At 40.8% G+C, this 23341-nt stretch overlaps 1 protein-coding gene across 1 annotated transcript; it reads left to right on the forward strand.

The window, feature by feature from the left end:
- The first annotated feature begins 65 nt into the window (after nucleotides 1–65).
- Nucleotides 66–16902, forward strand: LOC310985482 (inter-alpha-trypsin inhibitor heavy chain H3-like). Its single transcript, XM_083971090.1, has 22 exons — nucleotides 66–866; nucleotides 2179–2214; nucleotides 2319–2342; nucleotides 10478–10635; nucleotides 10825–10929; nucleotides 11049–11211; nucleotides 11427–11537; nucleotides 11658–11786; nucleotides 11866–11982; nucleotides 12069–12237; nucleotides 12925–13050; nucleotides 13201–13382; nucleotides 13467–13652; nucleotides 13977–14116; nucleotides 14218–14378; nucleotides 14564–14593; nucleotides 14692–14763; nucleotides 15216–15329; nucleotides 15407–15608; nucleotides 15822–15997; nucleotides 16132–16243; nucleotides 16336–16902. The coding sequence occupies exons 1-22, from the start codon at nucleotides 528–530 to the stop codon at nucleotides 16472–16474; spliced, it is 2991 nt and encodes a 996-aa protein (XP_083827216.1). The 5' UTR covers nucleotides 66–527; the 3' UTR covers nucleotides 16475–16902.
- The last annotated feature ends 6439 nt before the right edge of the window (nucleotides 16903–23341 follow it).

Below are 23341 nucleotides of genomic sequence, written 5' to 3' on the forward strand. Positions count from 1 at the left end.
GATTGGTTGAAAATAATGGCCCTAATACACGAACCGTTCTTAAGAACAAATTTGTTCTAAGTCCAATTACGAAGTTTTTACGAAGAATGTGGCATTCATGAATGTTTTCTTATCTGGGATTTGTTCTTAGAACAAAATCTACGAACAGTCAGGAACATACAGATTTCGGTTCTGGAAATGTATGCAAATTAGCGCATATTTCATAAAATATTGCCTCATTTACATACGGTATTTAAACATAACATTTGACAAAAGTCATAAACTTGGGAAGTTTCATGGTGATATCTGTTAGTTAAAATTTTTACCCACCTCTAGTGTAAAGGTAAAGGTAATTCTGCGGTTTAAGACCACGTTGATGAATCTGTTGTGAGTTTTCTTAAGAATGACTGAAGAAAGAATCTAAGAAGATTCTTCAGAAGATATTGGTGAATGAGGCCCAATTGTTTATAGAACCTAAAAGCTGAACTCTAAACAACAAGTAAGCTACACAGCAGAAATAAAGCACTGGAAAGACATGTTTGGACTCGATGGCTGCCCCTGCACAAACTCACCCACTCACACCAGTTTATGGGAAATCACGTACACTGCCTGACAGAAATATACTAGAAGAGGCGGTGACAAGGAGGGTCCATCCTCCTGCAGGACAGAGAGTGGGCGGAGACTCGGAGTATAACTCTGACTTGATCCCCACATGCCTTGAATTCCTTACACACTTGTTTTCAGTCATGCCGGAGGAGAGGCCGCTCTCTTTCACAGGAATGACAGTGGCGTGGAGAGCCCTGCTGCTGGGGGCTTGTCTCTGCATCTGGCTTCCAGCACAGGCCCGAGGAGCTCTGGTCATTTCCAGGAGAGATGCTGTGTCGCAGGTATTTAACAGAAACTATGTGTGCAACAGATGCATGAACACCAATGCATGATTTCTTATGTTCAGCAGATATGTCTTTGGTAATGAGTCTCTACACTGTTTATGAAAGCTTGTATCTGCAGAAGTAAGAGTAAATCTTTCCCATGGATAATTCCCAGGCATGCAGGAAGTGATGAGCTCTGCATGTTGTTTTTGTTTTCTGAAAAAAAAGAATAAAAGAAGCTCTGTTTAGAGGACACAATTACCAAAGCTATGCTCAAAAACAGAAGGGCGCCACAGAAAATCAAATAAAAAAGATAGAAAAGCGTAGAAAAGATAGAAAAGAGACTCGTCTCATCTCCAGGAACACTACAGCAATGACATCTCACTGGAAATATAATTAAAAGTCATTTAGAGCAGCTACATATCAGGGATGACTGCTGCATTTTAAAGCCAATTAAACTTTTTTTTTTTTAAACAAAACTCAACAGACTGATAAATTAGATGATTGGGGTCTAAGCAGAACTGTGTTTGAATGTTTTGATGCATGTTTAAGTCAAATCTCAAAATATCAAACATACACCCAGTGGTCAGAGTGCAAGTCAAGATTCAAGGATTTCAGCAAGTTGACTATTCAAATGATGTGGAATTTTTCATTATCTTACCAAAGTTATATCAAAAGCATTTTAAACATGTATACTAATTATTAAATATTTTAAGGTGCAGGCTGCATAAGGCTTGTCTTTTACTGTCGTATGTAGCCTACTACTAACCCTTTTATTTTACTTGACATTTCTCCACTTGAAAGTTCAAGTTAAGATAGATTAACTCTTGTTCAACAACAGTGTCGTCCAAGTCAATTCACAAATCCTCATATGTGCTACTGAAGTCACCTGCATTAACAGAGATCATCTGAGATTATTGCATGAATGAGATCAGGTTTAGTAAAATCTTGTCTCTTTTGTCTCAAAATTGTGAGGCAGTTTTTTTTTTCCTTTGGGCAATACACCTCCCACCTTCAGCCAATTTATTGTTGCGAAATAACGTATTAATGTGCATGTCTCTGGACTGTGGGAGGAGGCTTGAGAACCCAGAGAGAACCGACACAAACACAGGGAGATGACGCAACATTAACAAAACATCTTCTATTATCTGCTTGTCTGACATTTAAATATCAATGAGTCTTTTCCCACGCCTGCCTCAAGATAGTTTTTGGTCACACCTTTGTTTTCCACACATGCTAGTCAAAAACTTGTTCTTTGACACCTTCAGTGTATGTGAAGAATGTTTTTCCTTCCTCTATAATCATGCAATCATTTTATGTTCTTTTCCAGGAACCTGAAGCAGCCATGGGTGCCAGGTCAATAAAGGTATTCTAAAGACAAAACAAAGGCAAAACTTTAGACCAGCATTTTGCAGAACGTTATCTCAAGACAATGTTGATTGTGATTTTTTTTCTTTTTTTTTCCTGCAGAAAAGAAGCGCAGTCTCGACAAATGTAAGGAACCATTTCATGATGTAAAAAAAGCTTTTAAACAAAACTGTGGTATGAATAATAACAGCAAAACACTTACATGTTAATGTGTCATTGACAAATCAACTCAAATCTGAATGATAATTCACATGAGGCTCTGTCTCACAGTAGGAGTATTGTTGCTGGTTGCGAAATTAAGCCCATGTTTCCCATAAAACTCATGACTTCCAGATTCCACTTCCCCCCATGGTGTCCACTGGCATGAATTTATTTTTTCTTTGCTATTTTCTTTGCTGGAAACAATAAACAAACTGGAAGTGAATCAGACATCTGTGTTTTAATATGAGAAAAAGTTTCATCTAACATCATATTTTAGTGGAGTAAATAACATAAAAATCATGCAAATTATGATACAAGCATGAAATTTGGTTTGGTTGTTCTCTAGGGCTTATTGATGAAATCTGTCTGATTGGACATGTGAAAATCCAAAATGGCGGCCATTTTTCAAGCTGGCTGCCAAATTAGCCTCCCGAAGTTCCTTTTGTTCATAGAAATGTGTGTAGTTGACTAATTTGAATGACATAAGTGATACATTGTATTGTATTTGTATATAGACACATAGATGACATTATTAATGGAAAAGGAGAAAAAAAGATTAATATATAACTTTATTGGAAAAGTAACGAAAAAAGACACCAATAACTGTGTAACTTCACACTAAACACAAAAGTTCCTCTAGCTGCTACTGGTCACATATGCAGCTGAAAGCTATTGAACAATATTTGATTTATTAAAAATAAACTGGTCTTTCCTGTAGGATTTATTTTAGGCTATATACAAGCCTGTTTCTCAGCATATTAACTATCATGACAACATAACAAAGCACTGACAATAAGACCGATGTGAACAATGAACATATCGAACTCTGTAACACACTCATGACACAAGCCACACATGCTCTACCTGTGTGATGGCCTGGGTAGTGGACAGTCTGAGGACAGAGAGCTTTCAGGTTGAAGTTTATAATAATTAAATGCACAACCGGGCTAAAATGTATGCGGAAGGACGCTGTACCACTGGTCCTGCTGCACACCTGTCGCTCAGCAGCATACCTGACGCTCTTATTTTTTTAATTGCGATACTTCCACAGCCAAAGTAGTGCTACATTCAGCCGAGCCTGAGACCAACATACAATACCTAGTGTTACATGACACTTGAGAAAACCAAATTATTGCCTTATCCGACTATAAGTGGACAACTGAGTTCATGTAAACGCGTTAGTTCTCCGATTCAGACACCCAGATAATGTGATTGGAATTGGACTTTCTCTGGCATGTATTCATGAGTTTCAAATGTAGTCCTACACCTGCCATGTTGGGGACCAACACAGGTGTTTCAGGCTTCCGGTATGGGCAGCGCCATGTAAAGACGTGGTTTTGTTGGGCTCCTCACGGGACTACAAAAAATCTCTCTATCGTTTTAAACCACTATCTACGACCTTACGCGCACCTATAAACCAGTTAAGTTAACAAGATTTTTCGACTGCGGAGAGGAAAATGCCAAGAAATCGCCAAGGAAACAAGACGGAGTCGGAGGCTAACGCTAATGCTAATGTTGGTGCTAGCGAAGACGACGCAAATGAGGACAGCCAGCAGGTGGTGTTGCTGGCTATTCAGTCCTTAAGACAAGATGTGATGGCGAAAATAGAAGAAAAGGCGACAGCTCAGTTGGCAGTACTCCAGAGCCAGATCGGCCAGATTAAGACTGAACTACTATGTGCGGTGGAAAAAGTTGATAAGCGAGTTGAGGCGACCGAGAGCCGAGTGTCGGAGCTGGAGGAGGAAGTCAGCGGGCGCTCGGACTCGTTTGCCGCGATGGAAGCAGATGTCAGCGGTATGAAAAAAGAACTGGCCACACTGAGAGACCGCTGCGAGGATTTGGAGGCCAGATCGCGGCGCTGCAATGTACGCATAACGGGGGTGAAGGAAGGCCGTGAACATGGGAAACATCCGTCTCAGTTTGTAGCTGACATGCTAAAAGAAGCTCTGAATCTTGAGAAGCCCCCGACCATAGACCGGGCACACCGCACCCTCCGTAGTAAACCGACGCAGGATAACATCCCACCCCGGGCGTTTGTGGTGAAATGCCATTACTTCTCCGAAAAAGAGTCACTTCTGAAGAAAGCCATCGAAATGAAGTCAGTGACCACCGCAGACGGCGACCACATCCGAATCTTGCCGGATTTCACCCAGACCGTGAGTAAACAGCGGGCAGCCTTCACCGAGGTGCGGGGGCTGCTTCGGGGCTGTGAGGGAGTCCGCTACGGCCTGAGATACCCCGCGATATTGAGAATAACCACGGCGGATGGTCAAGAGGCAAGTTTCAAAGATCCGAAGCTGGCTAAGGAGTTTGTGTTAAAGAGGGTGGTGCACAAGGCTTCATAATGTTTGTGTTTGGGTAAGTGGACACTGACTGAAGTACCCGTTTTATTAAGCTGGGAGATGACGGCGAGACACATTAAAGACAGTTTACTTTTACTTTGAAAAATCCCGGGGTGCCTTTTTGTCCCACCCGAAGCGGTCTTGGTGTCTCCGCTGTCAGCAATTGAATATGCACACTCGTGTGGAGGAGAGCTATGGCTTCTATTATGTTGCTCCACGTTCAGGACTGCTTAATTCTGTCCACTCAAGCTCAAAGAAGAGTCAAAATGTGGAGACAAGTTTGAATCTCTCATGAGGATTCAGTTATGTGGGACATCATCTTTTATTTCATGGGACTTTATGTTTAGGTCTGTTTAACTTCCTACTTGAAGTATTTTGATACCTTGAGTGGAAAAAGAATAATTTTGTGCTACACCAAGGACAATATGTGTCAAGAGGAATGGGTCAACTTTTGTTTCGTCAACTTACTACATTATCAGCAATATATTGAAAGAGTTAAGAAATCTATTGAATTCTATATTTGTTCCTGTGGGGAGCTCACATGGTAAGCAACCTTAGGAGAAGAGGATAACTGGAAGAGCAGGCAGTCTCTATGCAAGAGACAAGCGATGCCGTGTTCATGTTCATGTTTTTGTTTGCAATGTGTAAGAGTGTTAGAGTTACATATTGCCTAATGTTTTATGGATGTGTGTTGTTTAGAATGTGTGTTCAGGTACCCCCCCATGCTTCCCCCCTTTTTTTTTTTTTTTTTTTTCCCCTCTCCTCTCCATCTTCTTCTCTCTCTTTTTCTTTGGCTACCTATCATCAAGCTCAGGGAACCCCAATTGCAGTTTCTTCAGAACCACCAACAACAGGTCACAGGAATGAGGCAATGGCATTATGTGAAAGGTCAACTTGATGGCGTGGGATAAAGGTACAGACAGGGCTGACACCATGTTGGTGAGTTGGAATGTAAGGGGATTGAATCAACCGGCTAAACGAAGTAGGGTATTCTCTCAATTAAACAAATTAAAAGCCGAAATAGTGTATCTGCAGGAAACCAACCTGTTAAATAAGGATCAAGCAAAACTCCGCAGAGGAGGATTCACGCAAATTTTCCACTCTGAATTTGGTCACAAAAGTAGGGGGGCAGCTATTCTCCTGCACCAAAATGTGCAGTTTGAAGAGTCTAGCATCATAAAGGACAAAAATGGTCGCTATGTAATCATTCAAGGGAAACTGTTCAATAGGCCGGTGGTGCTGGCGAATGTCTATGCTCCCAATTGGGATAATGTTGACTTCTTTAGAAATCTCTTTTCACTTTTACCGGGTCTAGATTCACATGATTTAATACTGGGGGGAGATCTCAACTGCGTTTTGGACCCGAAGCAGGACCGCTCCAGTACAAAGGTTACTTCACTTAGCAAATCGGCGCGATGCATAAATACTTTTCTTCAAGCATATGGAATCATTGACCCTTGGAGATTCAAGTATCCAACATCCAAACAGTTCTCTTTTTTCTCCCCAGTACATCAAACCTACTCCAGAATTGATTATTTTTTGATAGACCAAAAATTACTACCCATGATTACTCAAGTAGAATACGACAGTATAGTCATTTCGGACCATTGTCCAGTACTATTGAAGCTTCGGTTTCCAGAAAACATACTTCCTAAACGTACATGGCGTCTTAATTCACGACTACTTGCTGATAAAAAATTTGTTGATTTCATAAACACACAAATAGACTTATTCCTAGAAACTAATGAATCCCCCGAGATAAGTTATTGCACACTGTGGGAAACCATGAAAGCGTATGTAAGGGGACAAGTGATATCTTACACTGCTGGTGAAAATAAAAAGAAATCTAAAAGGGTTACAGAGTTGGTCGACAGGATTAAAGTGGTGGATCAATTACATTCAACAACACCCTCCGAGAACCTTTACAGAGAGAGAATTTTACTTCAGACGGAATTTGACTCACTGACCAACGATAATGCTGTGGATCTTTATTTAAAAGCTCGTCATAATCTATATGAATACGGGGAGCGCGCCAGTAAACTGTTGAGCCATCAACTCAAACAGTCAGCAACGGCTGGTTTTATATCTGCGATAAAGGACGGGGAAGGTAATATTGTTACAGACCAAAGGGACATTAATGCCCAATTCAAGTCTTTTTATGAAAATTTGTATACTTCAGAGGCAGGGGACGGGGAGTTAGTAGAGAATTTCTTCAGTAAACTGGAAATGCCCTCCCTGGATGAATCAGACAAATCAGAATTGGAAAGAAGTATAACCCAAATGGAGATCAATAGTGCAATTAAAAAAATGAAACCCGGAAAAGCACCCGGCCCTGACGGGTTTCCAATAGAATTTTTTAAAACATTTGGCCCTAAATTAATACCATTGCTATCAAATGTATTTAAAGAGGTTCTGGTTAAAAAAACTCTTCCCCCAACTATGACCCAAGCTTCTATCTCTTTATTATTAAAAAAGAATAAAGATCCACTATTATGTGAGTCCTACCGTCCGGTCAGCTTATTGTGTTGCGACTATAAAATTCTAACCAAGGTATTGGCTGGTAGACTTGAGAAAATTATGCCTAAACTGATCCACCCTGACCAGACAGGTTTTATCGCAGGCAGACAACTATCAAGCAACCTTCGCCGAGTATTCAACATTATATACCAACCTAATAATGTTGAGCCAGAGCTAATACTGTCCTTAGATGCGCAAAAAGCGTTTGACAGAATTGAATATAACTACCTGCTCACCGCGCTAGATAGATTTGGCTTTGGTCCTACTTTCTGTTCATGGATTAAAATTCTCTATACGGCACCTCATGCCTTCGTGAGAACGAACAAGATAATATCAGATTATTTCCCTCTCTCCCGAGGGACAAGACAAGGGTGTCCCTTGAGCCCCCAGATATTTGATATTGCCATCGAGCCCCTGGCAATAATGTTAAGGAAGACCACTAACCTGGTTGGAATACAAAGGTCAGGGCATTCACATAAAGTATCTCTTTATGCAGATGACCTTATCCTCTTTCTCTCGGACCCATGTACTACTATCCCTATTGCTCTTGAGCTTATCACTATATTTGGTCAAGTTTCAGGTTATAAGTTAAATTTAACTAAAAGCGTTTTATTTCCCATAAACGACAAAGCACGCCAGATGTCATTCCAGGACTTCCCTTTCTCTGTCAATAAGGATAGTTTTACTTACCTGGGGGTTTGTGTCACTCAAAAGTATAGGGATCTATTTGACAGCAATTTCAAAACAGTGTTTAACAAAGCTAAACAGGACATGGAGAGATGGTCAACCCTCCCTTTGTCACTTGCCGGAAGGATTAACTCAGTAAAAATGACTATCATGCCCAGATTTTTATTTCTGTTCCAAGCAATACCAGTCTTTATACCTAAATCCTTTTTTAAGGACTTAAATAAGCTCATATCAACTTTTATTTGGAATAAAAAAGTACCCAGAATACGGAAGGAATATTTGGAAAGACAGAAGGGAGATGGTGGGCTGTCCCTACCCAATTTTCTGTATTATTACTGGGCGGCCAATATCCACAAATTTATATTCTGGGTCTCTGATGCATCAGATGATGAGTCTCCAGTATGGTGTCAAATGGAACAGCATTCGAGTAATCCAGTTTCGCTCCGCTCTTTAATTTGTTCCCCACTACCTATAAGTAAACGTTGTTGGACGAGCAACCCAATAATTTCTGGCTGCCTGAGGATATGGTCGCAGTTTAGGATTCATTTTAAGCATAAACAAGCTCTTGTCACTTCCCCTATTCTAGCGAACATCAATTTTGCCCCATCTCTCACAGATCCATCTTTTCAATTGTGGCATAGGAGAGGGATTAAATGTGTGATGGACCTTTTTAAGGAAGGGCACTTCATTTCCTTTGAACAGCTAAAGAAAGACTTCAGCATCCCTCAGTCACATTTCTTTAGATATCTACAGGTGCGGAGTTATGTTAAAAAACACTTCTCTTTGACAACCCCTCAGAGGACATGGATAGATGAATGTCTGACCATAGATCCAGTTGACAGAGGTCTGGTGTCTGTGTTGTATGATAATATCCAGAGGGTTGCAGTCGTATCACTTAACCGTTTAGCAAGGCAGTGGGAGGTGGAATTAGGAACCACCATTTCAGACGTAAACTGGCAGGCAGCAATTACATTGATACACTCTTCCTCAATTTGTATCCGGCATGGGCTGCTGCAATTTAAGGTTCTGCACAGGCTACATTTATCTGCGAGTAAGCTAGCCAAACTCTACCCTGGCTTAGACCCAACTTGCATCAGATGCAGGCAAGACCCAGCTAGCCTCAGTCATATGTTTTGGTTTTGCCCGAAACTAGATCTATTTTGGACAAATATATTTGGTACATTTTCATACATGTGTAATAAAGTTATCAGTCCCAACCCATTGACTGCATTATTTGGGGTCGTCCCTCAGGAGACACCAATATCTAGGCACCAGGCTGAGGCTATAGCATTCTCCACTCTGCTAGCTCGACGTCTGATACTCCTTAGTTGGAAGAAGGTCATGCCCCCCTCTCATAGGCGTTGGGTGGAGGACGTGATGTCCCACCTCAAACTTGAACAACTTAAATACACTGCCCGGGGCACTACACATAGATATTATAAAGTCTGGCAACCATTCCTATCGTACTTTGAAGATGAATTCCCCTTAACATAGTGTAGCCACCCCCCCCCCCCCCCCTTTTTATTTATTTATTTATTTTTATGTTTCTGTGTCTATACATTACTCTGTAGTTATGTGTATGCACACACATATATGCGTGTTTATTTGACTACTTTGTTGATACTGAGTAACGTCTGTTTATTCTCCTGATTTTTCATTTATTTTTCAGTTATCAGTATTACTATGAATATTGCATTATTGTTATTTACATACTTCATTTCATTTATTTATTTAATTTTTGCTTTCCCTCTTGTCTGGGGTATTGAGTTCTACTGTGAGTGTATAATGTGAAAATCAATAAAAATATTTGAATAATAATAACACAGGTGTTTCAATTTGAGTTGTGTTTCTGATTGGCGTAGAACTAACTAATTAGGGTTCCCCTGTGGGTCCCCATGGCAGGTGTAGGACTACATTTGAAACTCATGGATACGCCTTAATGTTTACAGTTCTTTTTTTCTCATGTCGTGCGGCCCCTTAAAAGCTCTGGCGCCCGCCAAGGAGAGGCACGCCCCACAGTTTGAAAAACACTGTGCTACACGGCGCTACCCTGTATAAAATCACAAAATCCAACTCAACAGACTTGAAAATATAGGAATTGACACCAAGATCAATAAAATAAAATAAAAACTACACACATTAATATAAAAATTGTGATTTATGAGGCTAATGAAAAATGTCCGCCATCTTGGATTTTCAAATGTCCAATCAGACAAATTTGACCAGAAGCCTCTCGAGAACAAATACACCAAATTTCATGCTTGTAGCCTATCATATTTTGCACAATTCCACTCAAATTTAGCTTTTATCTGCTCCACTATTTACAGGACAGTGACAAGTCTCCTGACACCTGAGATACCAGTGGGCTTCATTATAGAGGCCACAAGTCCCCCTGACCTCTGATCTTGCTTGTTTGCAGTATGACGGCATGTTGCTGTATAATTTGTGTGGTTATGGTTCACTGATGCCGACCCTCTATGAACCAAACATCTTACATTACAAGCATCTTTTCAGATGGTGGAGGTGCACAGCGTCAGAGTGAGCTGCACGGTGACATCTCGTTTCGCCCACACCGTCATGACCTCCAAGGCCCTGAACGCAGCAAACGTCTCCCAGGAAATCTTCTTCGAGGTGGAGCTGCCCAAGACGGCCTTCATCACCAACTTCAGCATGTCAGTCTTCCTCCTTCACTTTCATTTCCACTCTGGACACATTCCTGCGTGTGTTATGACCATCTGTGTGCGGGGCAACATTAATCCCTGCTTCCTTCCACAGTTGTGCTTCAAATCAATGATACAGTTAAATTCCTTACTTAGTATGTGGCATCATGTTGTTTTCCATCTTTGTGCTTCACGTCACAGGGAAATTGAAGGTCAGATTTATGTTGGGGAGGTGAAGGAGAAAGAAAAAGCCAAGAAACAATATGAGAAGGCTGTTTCCTCTGGACAGACAGCTGGACTGGTCAAGTGAGTCACTCAGTATGAAAAATAACAAAAACACATGTTCAGAGTTGATTTGATAACGATCCTATAAATTGATAGTTTTAACAATAGAAACCATCAGTTATGTCTCTATTTTATTTCAGGGCCTCTGGGAGGAAGATGGAGAAGTTTTCAGTGTCTGTCAACATCGCAGCCAAAAGCAACGTGACTTTCATTCTGACCTACGAGGAGCTCCTTCAGAGGAAAATGGGCCATTATGAGATTTTAACCCGAGTTAATCCCAAAACACCAGTGCAGGAGTTTCAGGTTATACTTATTCTCCTCTTTAACTTTTTTCTAAACAATAACACACAAGTATGAGGATATTTGCATTCATATTTTTTAAATCCTTGCATCACTTGATCTGCCTCAGTGATTGTACTCATGTGTGTGTGTGTGTGTGTGTGTGTGTGTGTGTGTGTGTGTGTGTGTGTGTGTGTGTGTGTGTGTGTGTGTGTGTGTGTGTGTGTGTGTGGACACAGATTGTGGCAGATATCTATGAACCTCAGGGCATTGACTTTGTTGATGCCACTGCAACCTTCCTCAGCAATTACCTGCTCCCCCTGGTGGAGAAAACTGTCACTAACACAGAGGTAAAGGTTTACAAAGACTTCCATGCCTCAGGCTTATAAAAACTTTTGGATTATCATTTATCAATCTTAAGGAATGTGTCCTATACTGTCCACTAAAACGGATCTATCTGCTCCTTATAGGCACACATCTCCTTCTCACCAACTCTGGAGCAGCAGAGGAAGTGTCCAGGATGTGAGGGCACTATAATTGATGGAGATTTCATCATCAAATACGATGTGAAACGACAAGAGGGCCCAGGGGAAATTCAGGTCAGCTGCCAGCCAACACTTGACAGCAAGACATACGAAGCATACGTTACTCTAAATCAAATTATTTGCCCGTCCTCAGATTGTGAATGGATACTTTGTGCACTTCTTCGCTCCTCCTGACCTGCAAAGAGTCCCAAAGAATGTGGTGTTTGTCATTGACAGGAGTGGATCAATGTCTGGAAAAAAGATTGCACAGGTAACAGACTCCTTGTTTGAGTGAGCTCCATCCCTGCTCTGATGTATGTATAAACGTCTTCATTCACTCACTGTGAACCTCTGCAGACCCGGGAGGCAATGGTTGCCATTCTGCAAGAGCTCCATGAGGACGACCACTTTGCCCTCATCCTGTTTGATTCTAGCATCGTCACCTGGAAGGACGATCTCACCAAAGCAACGAAGGAAAATGTGGCCACAGCCATCACCTACATCAGAAAACTAAAAGACAAAGGAGGTATGGCTTCAGTGCCAAATGTTTTGTTTATTGCCTTATTTAGATGACTGGAAAACTTGTTTAAATGTATCACATTTAACATTTCAGGTATAAAAAAAAAACATCTTGCAGAGCTGCGAGCTGCTCAGAGCTACGCTATGGAGGCTAAAGGGATTTCTTGGTTTCCCTCATCAAACTCATCAAATACACAATCCAACAACTCCGAAACGCTTTCGTGGACAAGTTGTGACCTGCACATTCACCACGCTATGAGATAATAATGGAACATTACCAGACAGAGTTGTTTTCGAGGTAAATTCATGCAAAACCGCTGATGCTCGTTCCCGTCGGGGGCAGTTTTTCGGCAAGCAGTCTCTGTATTTGCCTTGAAAACAACTCTGTCTCTTAACATTACGTTATTATCTCATAGCGTGGTGAATGTGCAGGTGACAACTTGTCCATGAGAGCGTTTTGGAGGGGAGGCATGAGCCTCTGTAGCGTAGCTCTGAGCAGCTCGCAGCTCTGCTCCGCCGTTCTAAAAATAGCTTGCACCGACAATTAAAGGTAACAAACCTACTCCTAAAAACTATAGGGATTATGGCAATGTTGAACTATCCCTGTAAGTAACTGCAACTTCCTTTTCTGTCTGATAAATGTAATATCATGATATTTGCAAGTTAATCTTCTGACCGTGTTGTTGCTTTTCAGCCACCAACATCAACAGTGCCGTGCTGAAGGCTGTGGGAATGCTGGAGAAAGAAAGAAAAGATCAAAGGGTCCCAGAGAGGAGTGTGGATATGATTATTTTACTGACTGATGGGATGCCAAACACCGGTGAGATGTCTTCATTTGGAAGATGTTAATACTTTGAAAGTTTAAAATGGTTTACAAGGACCATAAAGTATATGAAGTCTCCATTTTAAGAAGAGCAAGAGCATCATATGATCATACATAACATGTGTGTGCACGCATGTATGTGTACAGGAGTGTCCAGTCTCCCACAGATCCAGGAAAATGTGCATTCTGCCATTGGAGGAAACATGTCTCTGTTCTGTCTGGGATTTGGCAACGACGTGGATTACTCCTTCCTGGATGTGATGTGCAGACAAAACAAGGGACTGGCCCGCAGAATCTATGAAGCTTCAGATGCAGCTCTTCAACTACAGGTGGGGTGAAATGAGAAAACACTAAATGTCTGTGCAACTGTTAAACAGATTATATGTAATGTGGCTTGTGTATCTCTGTTCCAGGGTTTCTATAATGAAGTGGCCAGCCCTTTGCTCTTGGAGGTCGACCTGCGTTATCCAGACAATGCCGTGGACTTTGTGACCAAAAAACACTTCAGCCAATTGTTTAATGGCTCAGAGATCGTGGTGGCCGGTCGACTGAATGATGTTGATCTGGACAACTTCTTGGTGGAAGTGTTCGGGCAGGGGGTGAGAGATAAGACATCAGTCATACCAAGAATAAAACACAGCATGGTTTTAAAATTTTAGACATATCATCATTATAATGATCCCTTAAATTAAATTTCCCTTTTCCCTTCTTTTGAACTAATGGTCAGTCCAACGCTGAATCTGTTCAAAAACAAGTTCAGATCAGAAACACAGTCGTCCTCAGGATAAATCAAACCTATGATTCTTTAACTTTTCCTCAAGATGCATCACAATTTAAATTTAATCTGCTGCCTCTGAGTTATCAAATCATACTGTAAATATCCTCTCCCTGCATCAGTCATTGAATCTCTCCTCTTTCTGCAGCCGGAGAGAGACTTCCAAGAGCAGAAAAAGGCCCAGGTGGTAAACTGGAAGGTGATCTACCCTGAACAGGAGTACGTCTTTGGGAATTTCACGGAGCGTTTGTGGGCCTACCTCACCACCCAGCAGCTACTGGACGACAGGTTTGTTCATCAGCTTTTAGATGCATAAGGATTTGATAACATGTGCGTCATACGTCACTAATTAAACAAACAACCAACTAATGGCGTCTTTCTTCTGTTAGTAACATTGGTAGTCAACAAGATAAAGACAGCATGGCAGCCAGGGCACTGGACATGTCTCTGCGGTACAGCTTCGTTACCCCTCTCACCTCCATGGTGGTGACCAAGCCTGAGACTGAGGACGGACCAGCTAGCCCGCTCATTGCAGACAAGCTGACTGAGGGTGAGGGATCACTGTTTAATCCTTAATTTCTTAAACTCAATAGATTTATTTTAAATCATACAAATAGGTACAATTGAAAGAGCACAGGTTATCTGGTGAACTAGTGTATTCTTTATTTGCATATACACATTCTTTGATTATTAAACTAATTAATAATTAATAATAATTAAACTGTTGTTTTGCAGATCAGCGACAGAAAGCAGAGATAAACAATGGTACCAAATCTCCTTTACCTTCATTGTATAACATATTTTACAACCTCTTTCTGGCTGAACAACTTTGATGATGTGTCATTTTATTATTGGTAATGTAGCACGCAGCGCCAGCCGAATTCAAGGTTCCAGCCGTGCCAGCCCAGCTCGAGGTTCCCACAGCCAAGCAGATGGTAACATGCTCATATACAGCAGTAGTTTCACCATTATGTATTTTTGTCATGTTTATTCTGTTTTGCTTTTATTCTGCTTTTTCCTTTGACATATTTTTCTTCTATTGAAAGCCTTTTTGGCGCACAGAATAATTCACTTATTAATTTACAATGAATGTGTAATTAAAACTTTTTTTTAAAACAAGAATGAAATTATTGCAGTGACCAGTCGTCATAACCAGTTTTACAATGATGCCTGTGATATCTAATTGCCTAGTTTGCAGTTCTTATTTGATTCACCACATGTGTATCGAGAATTTAATACTGAAGAAATCATGGCCGGCTCTATGCCACAACACCGTAGGATGTAACTGTTTAAATATCATAATCATAATCATAATACACCCGTTATACATGAGTCTGATTATTTGGAGCTCTCTACATCACATAATACTTTGATGATGCTCTTGCAGTGGATGGAGATCCTCATTTTATGATAGAGCTGCCAGACAGAGACGACGCTCTGTGCTTCAACATCAACGACAAACAAGGAACCATTTTCACTCTGGTCAGAGACTCGCGAACAGGTCAGTCCTATACGTCTGACGCACTCCGTTAAAAGGGGAAAAAAGGCACAATAAAACTAATTTATCATTATTTCCAGGATTTGTGGTAAATGGCCAAATTATTGGCAAGAAGAAATTTGCTCCAGAGGGTAAGGTCAACACCTACTTTGGGCGTTTTGGTATCATCCATGAGAAGCTGGGTGTGAGGCTGGAGGTGAGCACTCAGGACATCTCAGTCCTCTACAATGGCAGAGAGGCCAAGCTGCTGTGGTCTGATACAGCCTCTATCAAAGAAACCAAGTGAGTAACGCTGCTGCTGTGCAAATATCATCTTAAGTTACTATAGACAACATCATGTATTCAACAAAAATGAATGAAATGACACAATCAATACCTTACAACATCGAAACCCACACTGAAAATCTCCATTTAGCGTCTGTGAATCACAATGAAATAACTTATAGCTCAGTTTTTCTAATGAAATTCTTGTTTGTTCTGTTCTCTCTCCCCCAGTTTGGACCTTAAGTTAACAAAGAACTGCAGCTTAACAGTGACGCTGAGGCACTCCATCAAATTTACGGTCATTAAACACACAAAGATGTGGAAGAAGTACCACGATCAACAAGACTATCTTGGTTTCTACACCCTGGACGGCCACCACCTGTCTGCCTCAGTTCATGGCCTGTTAGGTAGGAGCAGAAAGAAAAATATTAACATCTTATGACACTGTTTTTTTTATTGTTATTTGATATTTCTTTGTTTCTATGTTTGAAATAAATCAAAAAGATATTAGATAAGCTTTTTTTTTTCTTTCTTACTCCAGGTCAGTTCTACCGTGGGGTTCAGTATGAGGTGACAGATTTCCGCCCAGGTGAAGTCCAAGAGGAGTTAGATGCCACCATGTATGTGAAGGGACAAACAGTCAACGTGACCAGGTGCACATCATCGTGAATTTACTGCACGTAAGAGTTAAGTGTGTTGCTCGTGTACTGTAAACAGCTCATCACTGGTCTTCTCTACCCGACAGACACTGGCAGAAGGACTTCAGCAGAAACCCAAAGGATGGAGAAAACATTCCCTGCTGGTTTGTTGACAACGATGGATCAGGCCTCATTGATGGAAGAGCCTCGGACTACATTGTGTCTGGGCTTTTTGAAACTATTTGAATCTGGAAACCTACATGTCTCTTTTGCACTGGGGCCACTGGGTCCATCATTATGGTGACAGTTTGGTATATTGGAAGAAAACAGGTTATAACGAGTTACAATGTGTCGCACAATGTAAACAACTATGATATTGAGATTTTAAAAAACATTTTAAAATGCGTTATTTTGTGATAACTGTACGGTTATGTCAGAGCACTACTTCACTTTAAAATTCCCACCTGGACATTACCCATAATTCTATGAAATAACGACAATGTGCGAAAGTTAGATTATAATAAAGTTTATTTCAAGTAGCCTAGTTTACTTACATGATGATAATAAAATGGTCAATAAAGCTTTCAGATATTTGGCAGTCATGGTATGTCACATGGTAAATGGACTTCTTTACATGTCCTTACATTCAAAATAAATATTTTGGTGTAAAGAAATGTTTCCATCCTTTCCTTGAAAGAAAGACCCTGTACACATGCATCAAGTGTGTTTAGGTATCAGTATTTACTGCAGTGGAGCTTGTAACATTTCAGATATACTCTCCTTCTTACAGTGAGAGTAGCCTCTCATATATTGTGTTGAAATTCTTATGCCATGAGTATTGTCCATTGCAGATTAATTTTACATATTTTAAATGGCAATTTCAAAATTAGTTTATGTCAGAAAGAAAAGTTGAATGAATGCATAATGTAGCCTCTTTCACAGCAGGCCCTGGCAACAGCAAATTGAGACACTAATACTAGACACTACATTGGACGTTGTTAAAGGGATAGTTCAACATTTTGGCAAATTGGCCCATTGCCATAATTGCTATAGTCATAGCAGTAGGTTCGTTACCTTTAATTGTAGGTGTAAGCTATTTTTAGTACAGCGGAGCGCAGCAGCAGGCTGCTCAGAGCTACGCTATGGAGGCTAAGGGAATTTCTTGGTTTCCCTCATCAAACTCATCAAATACAAAATCCCAAAACTCCACAGCGCTTTTGTAGACAAGTTGTGACCTGCACAACCACCACGCTATGAGATAATGACGGAACGATACGAAACGGAGCCGTTTTCGAGGTAAATTCATACAAAACCGCTGATGCGCGTTGCGTTCAGGGACAGTTTTTCAGCAAGCAGTCTCCGTATTTACCCTGTATTTACCTCGAAAACGGCTCCGTTTCGTATCGTTCCGTCATTATCTCATAGCGTGGTGGTTGTGCAGGTCACAACTTGTCTACAAAAGCGCTGTGGAGTTTTGGGATGTTGAATTTGATGAGTTTAATGAGGGAAACCAAGAAATTCCATTAGCCTCCATAGTGTAGCTCTGAGCAGCCAGCTGCTGCGCTCCGCCGTACTGAAAATAGCTTACACCTACAATTAAAGGTAATGAACCTACTGCTATGACTATAGCGATTATGGCAATGGGCCAATTTGCCAAAATGTTGAACTATCCCTTTAAACAGGAGGATAAAGAGCCAAAGCTGACAGCAAAGCAATCATTTTAGTATATTAATTTTAAATATTGCCCATGTCAAATAAAAAATACCCGTTTTGACACTGGTTCTTCATGTGCCTTTTGAATAAGTAAATAATAGGTTGTGTAAGAAAAGATTCATCAAACAGGGTGTGGAGCAGTCAGTTTGCCTCATGCTTACAGGCTGGTAATTCAGCCATTCAGGGCATGAAGCACAAAAAAGAAAAGAAAAAAGCCTGAGCACACAGCCCCGCCTCTTTCTGGATACCAGTAGGTACATCTCTGTTTCTCAGACATTATGGTAGTTGCCAGATGTCTCTTTTTCTTCTTGAAGCTGTGGATCTGCAAAAGGGACTGAGCACTGGGGATGAGGCTGAGTTTGGAGGTGGTCCACTGTGAGAAAATCCAGCTGGTGCAGCCATTGTTAATGCTGGAGAGGCCAAAACACAAATGTCACTATTATCAGTGTAGGCCCTACCATCATCAATCATAATGAGAAATAGTGCCATAAGAGGATGGACTGTGTGTAGCCTAATATATAGGCTACTTACTGTTTTAAATGCAGTATTTTAATAGTAGGCTATTTGGCTATATTTAGATTAGTTGAGCTAGCTGTTTGCAGTCATTTAACTTTTTCATGTGGCGAAAGCGCAGGTGAAAAGCTCACCTGGAGGCAACACACTGAGAAGATAAAAGAAAAGTGTAAAAATGTTAATAACCTCTTGAGGTGCCTGACAGGTCGTGACTGGGGTGCAACCAGTAAGTCTAGGCCTGTATGAGAGCCAGGTTATGGCAGTGTTGAAATCCACCTTAGGAAGCTGGATGTGGACTGGAGCAGGCTAAAGGACGTAGAGCAGGGGTTCTCAACTAGTCTCACTCTGGGACCCACATTTTCCCATGGTCATTAAGTCGCGACCCACTTTTATAGAATTCAAACCAAGATTTTTTTTAAGCCTTTAAAAACTCATTTTGCTCTTTATTGAGCAAAGTGCATTTCAGAGCACATGAATTAAACTGAGGAGGACCAATACAACTGCATGTGTTCACGTGTCTCGTGTGCCTTTCAAAATAAGTTATTTTTCAAAATAAAAGACAAGTCCAACATCAGATTTGCATTAAATATTATTTACTTTTTTGACCAGCTGTCCGCGACCCATCCAGAACGGGTCCGCGACCCACTTTTGCGTCCCGACCCACCAGTTGAGAACCACTGACGTAGAGGAACCTGATGGCTGTTTTTCCACCACGGGGGGGCAGCACTGAGCTCACCGTTTGTTGCGCGCATAACCAGAAGTAAAGAAGACGCTGTGGTCTTCTTTGACAAGAAATAGAAAGGTAAGATTTAGCCTGTGTTTTAATTCATTTTGTTTGTGCCTCTCTCAAGTTTCACCTTTATAAGCGGAATAATAATAACCGCCAGCCAGGACTTCCTATAACTTCTACGAAAAAGGCAACACGAACCAAAACTAGCCTATCGCTAAATACGCAAAGTAGCTAGCTAACGTATGAAAGTCCAGCGGGAAAACAAGGCCGAGTTATCTAAAAAATGAAGATACCGCGATACTTCATAGTGGTGGTAACAGTATAACTTCATATTTATCTGTACACGCCATCGCTGATGTAACGTTACAGTGTACACAGATCCTACGTAGGCGTCCTCATGGGTCAGTCAAGTCAAGTGTTTGTTTACAGGTCATTGAACACCGCCCATTGAACCAGAGGCAACTTCTCCTCAGCTCGACTGCAACAACGGAGCCAGTACATCTTTTAACATCAGTCGTATAAACGAGTGGACAGAGGTGTCAAAGCTGCGTTAAGGTAAATATACAAATACAAATGCCTTCATTGTCACACACTACATAAAGTGCACCGAGGTTGGACGGTCACTGTGGACAGTGCAGAGATCACAAAACAGACATGTAGCCTACGTACAATAAAATGATGTAGAAATATATCTAGATGAAAATAAATTAAAGTATGAAAGAGGTACAAAGGTTTAACTTAACTTAACTTTAATTATTGCACATAAGTGTGCAGTACAGTCGTGTAGGACGACATAATAAGTCCTTTCCCTGTCAATGAAGATGGAGCAATGCTTATTGACACAGTATCCAAAGTGAAACCACATTATGCAACTGAAGACTCACCAGTCATAAAGATATTAAGTTGTTCTCTTTCAATTAATGTGATCTGTGATATTAATAGCAAAATGATTTAAGCCAAAATGACAGTAGAGCAGAATAGAAAGGATGGATCTGTATGAATTTGTACTTGTGGTTATTTGATCCTCAGAAAGCAGCGAATGTGCCTGTGTAATTTAATTGAAGGCCTTCGTTAAAAACCTTTAAAAACACATATGGTTCACCCGTCCACACAGGTGATTTCACTTGACTGGATGATTACATGTCTGGACTCTGTTGGCCTGCGCGGGCTGTGGTTGATAGACATTCTTCACAACAGGCGTTTCAACTTGTCATAGTAGGAAGTTCACATGTGTTATTAATAATGTTACTGTTGGCTCCGTCCTGTTCTAGTATCCTTAGTGAATCATGACAGCGAGTCACCATTAATTAGACCAAGACACCAAAATCGGTGCTCAATGGAGTCACAATCGTTAATGTTTTTCAAATTCTCTCTCTACTGTGACATACCAAAATGTCTTCAGTGAAAAAATGCATATTGACCCCTCCCCACTTTTCTCATTTACTTTGTTTCACCTGGATATTGGATGAAATACACCTTTGTCATTCTTGTCTGAGAAAGAGCATGGTGTCATATTATAATTCACTTTATAGCTCTATTAAAACTCCAACCTGAGCTGAAGCCTAATTAGTCAGGGACTGAATAAATTAAAGATCAGCCAGCATTAAACACATCATACACATTTATAGTATATCAGACCAGAATAATACCAAAGTATGAAATTACAATAACATATAATCACTGCGAAAGATCAAGACATGGGATGCCCCATTTTAATTTAGTCATTAAATCCACCTAAGGGTTCCCAACTAATTATGTCACTGCCATATGATTGTTATGTTAAGAGACATTCACGGCCATTTGTTTTTAGTTTATTCTTTTAGTTGAAGTCCATGAATGCACTATATTATATTGTGTGGTAGTTTTTCTTATTAAGTACAACAGTCAAAGTCAAAGGGCTCGTTCAACCCGTTGGGAGTGTTGAGTCTTTCAGTCAGTATGATATATTTATTCTTCTTATTGTGAACAGATATTTGAACATATTGTTTCATTTTCTCTGCTCTTGTTATACCCTCATTTAAATGCGTGCGCATGGGTGGCTCTGTGCTGTATTCGCCCCCATGCAGTGAACCTAAAATGCAGTCTGTGTGTGTGTGTGTGTGTGAGAACTCCTTGTACTGTAACAACTCAGCGGCTCTTATTACATGGCCGTGGCATGTGTACTAATAGATCCAGGGCAAGAGAGTTGACCCCAGTCATGTCGGAAGTTCAGGAGTTGAGAGGGATTTTCTTAAGGGGATCTTTGCAGAAGTGTTTGCCTGTGTGTGTCTGCCTCTTTGTATGTGTGTGTATGGTGTGTTTGTGTAAGCTTTGCTGATTAACACCAGATGTGCGCGGCTCAGGGTGTCGGCAAAAAGAACTTGAGAGAGGGCCCCACTGTACTCCATTCGGCCCCTGCTTGTAGAAAATGCTCAAGCAACTTCTTCACACATGGCTGAGAGTAATATCTCTGCTGCTCATTCCCCAGATCCCCACATGGTTTGAAACATCAGATCAGTCTGAGCCGAAGGAAGTTTAATAAGGAGTTTGTGCAGAGAAGCATTGAGTTAATGCAGGTCTAGCTAAATGCCACCAGAGGGCGTGAGAGAGCTGTAAAACATCTGCAAGTATCCCTGAGCTCAGGTCCCCCAGTCAGGAGTCACTGCTGTACCTTAATAGTTTTTTTTTTTCCGAGAATCGATTCAAGTTTTCCAGTTGATTAAAACACAGAAACACTGTGTGTGTTTCTTCTGTATAAATGTATTAAATTACATTTTAAAAGTAGGTTGTTTACCTTAGAAAAGTTACACAGAAAATGCTCCAATATTTTGAGGAAGTGACTGAATTTAAGTTGTGATTAGTTCTGCTACTTAGTATTAATCTGATTATTGATTATATACATTCTTTTATTTTAATTTACCGTGATTAATCAATTTAATTATTTACAAAAACCCTTAAAAAATAGTGTGAAACACCTGGATCCGTAACTAAAGTGACTTAGTCCAGCCTTGTCAGCAATTTGTTTTGCGGTAACACAGGAGCAGCAAATAATCATATTTGAGATGCAAGAACCTTTCTTCTTTCTTCTTTATATATATAATGCAACTTAAAAACAGTTTCTCAGGCATAAAGAAATGTGACGATTAATTTTCTCTGTCAGCTAATCAACTGTTTCTTTTCTAGTCATGATTCTTGCAATAGATGAGTAGAAATTCAAAGTAATTGTAATTTATTTGGAGGATGTGTGTTTATGGCTGATTACATTTCACTGATTATTCAATATTTTCATCTAAGAAAATCTCAAAATGAATGTTGCATTTTGTAACAGCTGCATGTGCTGAATGATTCTCTGTGCTCTCAGTCAGCTGTGCAGTGGGACGTTTGCTTGAACTCTCCCGTTGATCAAAAGTAATGATTTCATGTCATTACTTCCCCTTCTCAGCTTCACTTTCTTGAACCCTTTCCTCCATCTTCACCTCCCAGGTCTCCCTCCTCCCCCGCACGTCTCTCTACCTTTTGTCCCTGTGTGAATATTTCACATTGCTGCTGCCGCTGGTGCGTGATGCGGGGGACTGAGCGCTCATTGTGTGTACGCAGTGTGGGTGCTGCGGTATGTGGCTCCTCGGCGTGTGGTGTGTCGTGACAGGCGTGTGGCTGCTGACGCCAGCCGGCCGCCTGCCTGTCTGTCTGTCTGTCTGTTCAGTTACACCTGACCAGCACTGACACCGCCATGCCCACACACACACACACACACATGCACAAATAGAAATATGTACACTCCTTGACAAATCAAACACAATTAAAGACCATACCCAACATGGTACCCAGTGTCAATTTAAGGGTCACCAACTCCTTCCACTATGTTCTCCGCTCTTGTCTCTGCAGTATAGGAGGCTTTACTGCTGCCTTTGATGTTCTGCTTACTCGCTGTGAATTCATGGATATTACCAGAATTGAATCAAAATGTATTTTGCACATAATCTGACAAAAAAAATGCAACCTGCAGAAATTTTTAATTACTGCTGTTGCAAATTATTTGTAATGAAATTAAGGCAAATTTATGCATTTGCTTTCCAAGCACATGCACTCACATTTTTTTTGTTGAATTTATACCAAGTGTGTTGAACTCTACGGCAACGGACACATTGTTGTGGCATTTACTTTCTATTAAAAGTGCT

The sequence above is a fragment of the Trachurus trachurus genome (genome assembly GCF_905171665.1).
Source record: "Trachurus trachurus genome assembly, chromosome: 5".
In the NCBI taxonomy this organism is placed as follows: Eukaryota; Metazoa; Chordata; class Actinopteri; order Carangiformes; family Carangidae; genus Trachurus; species Trachurus trachurus.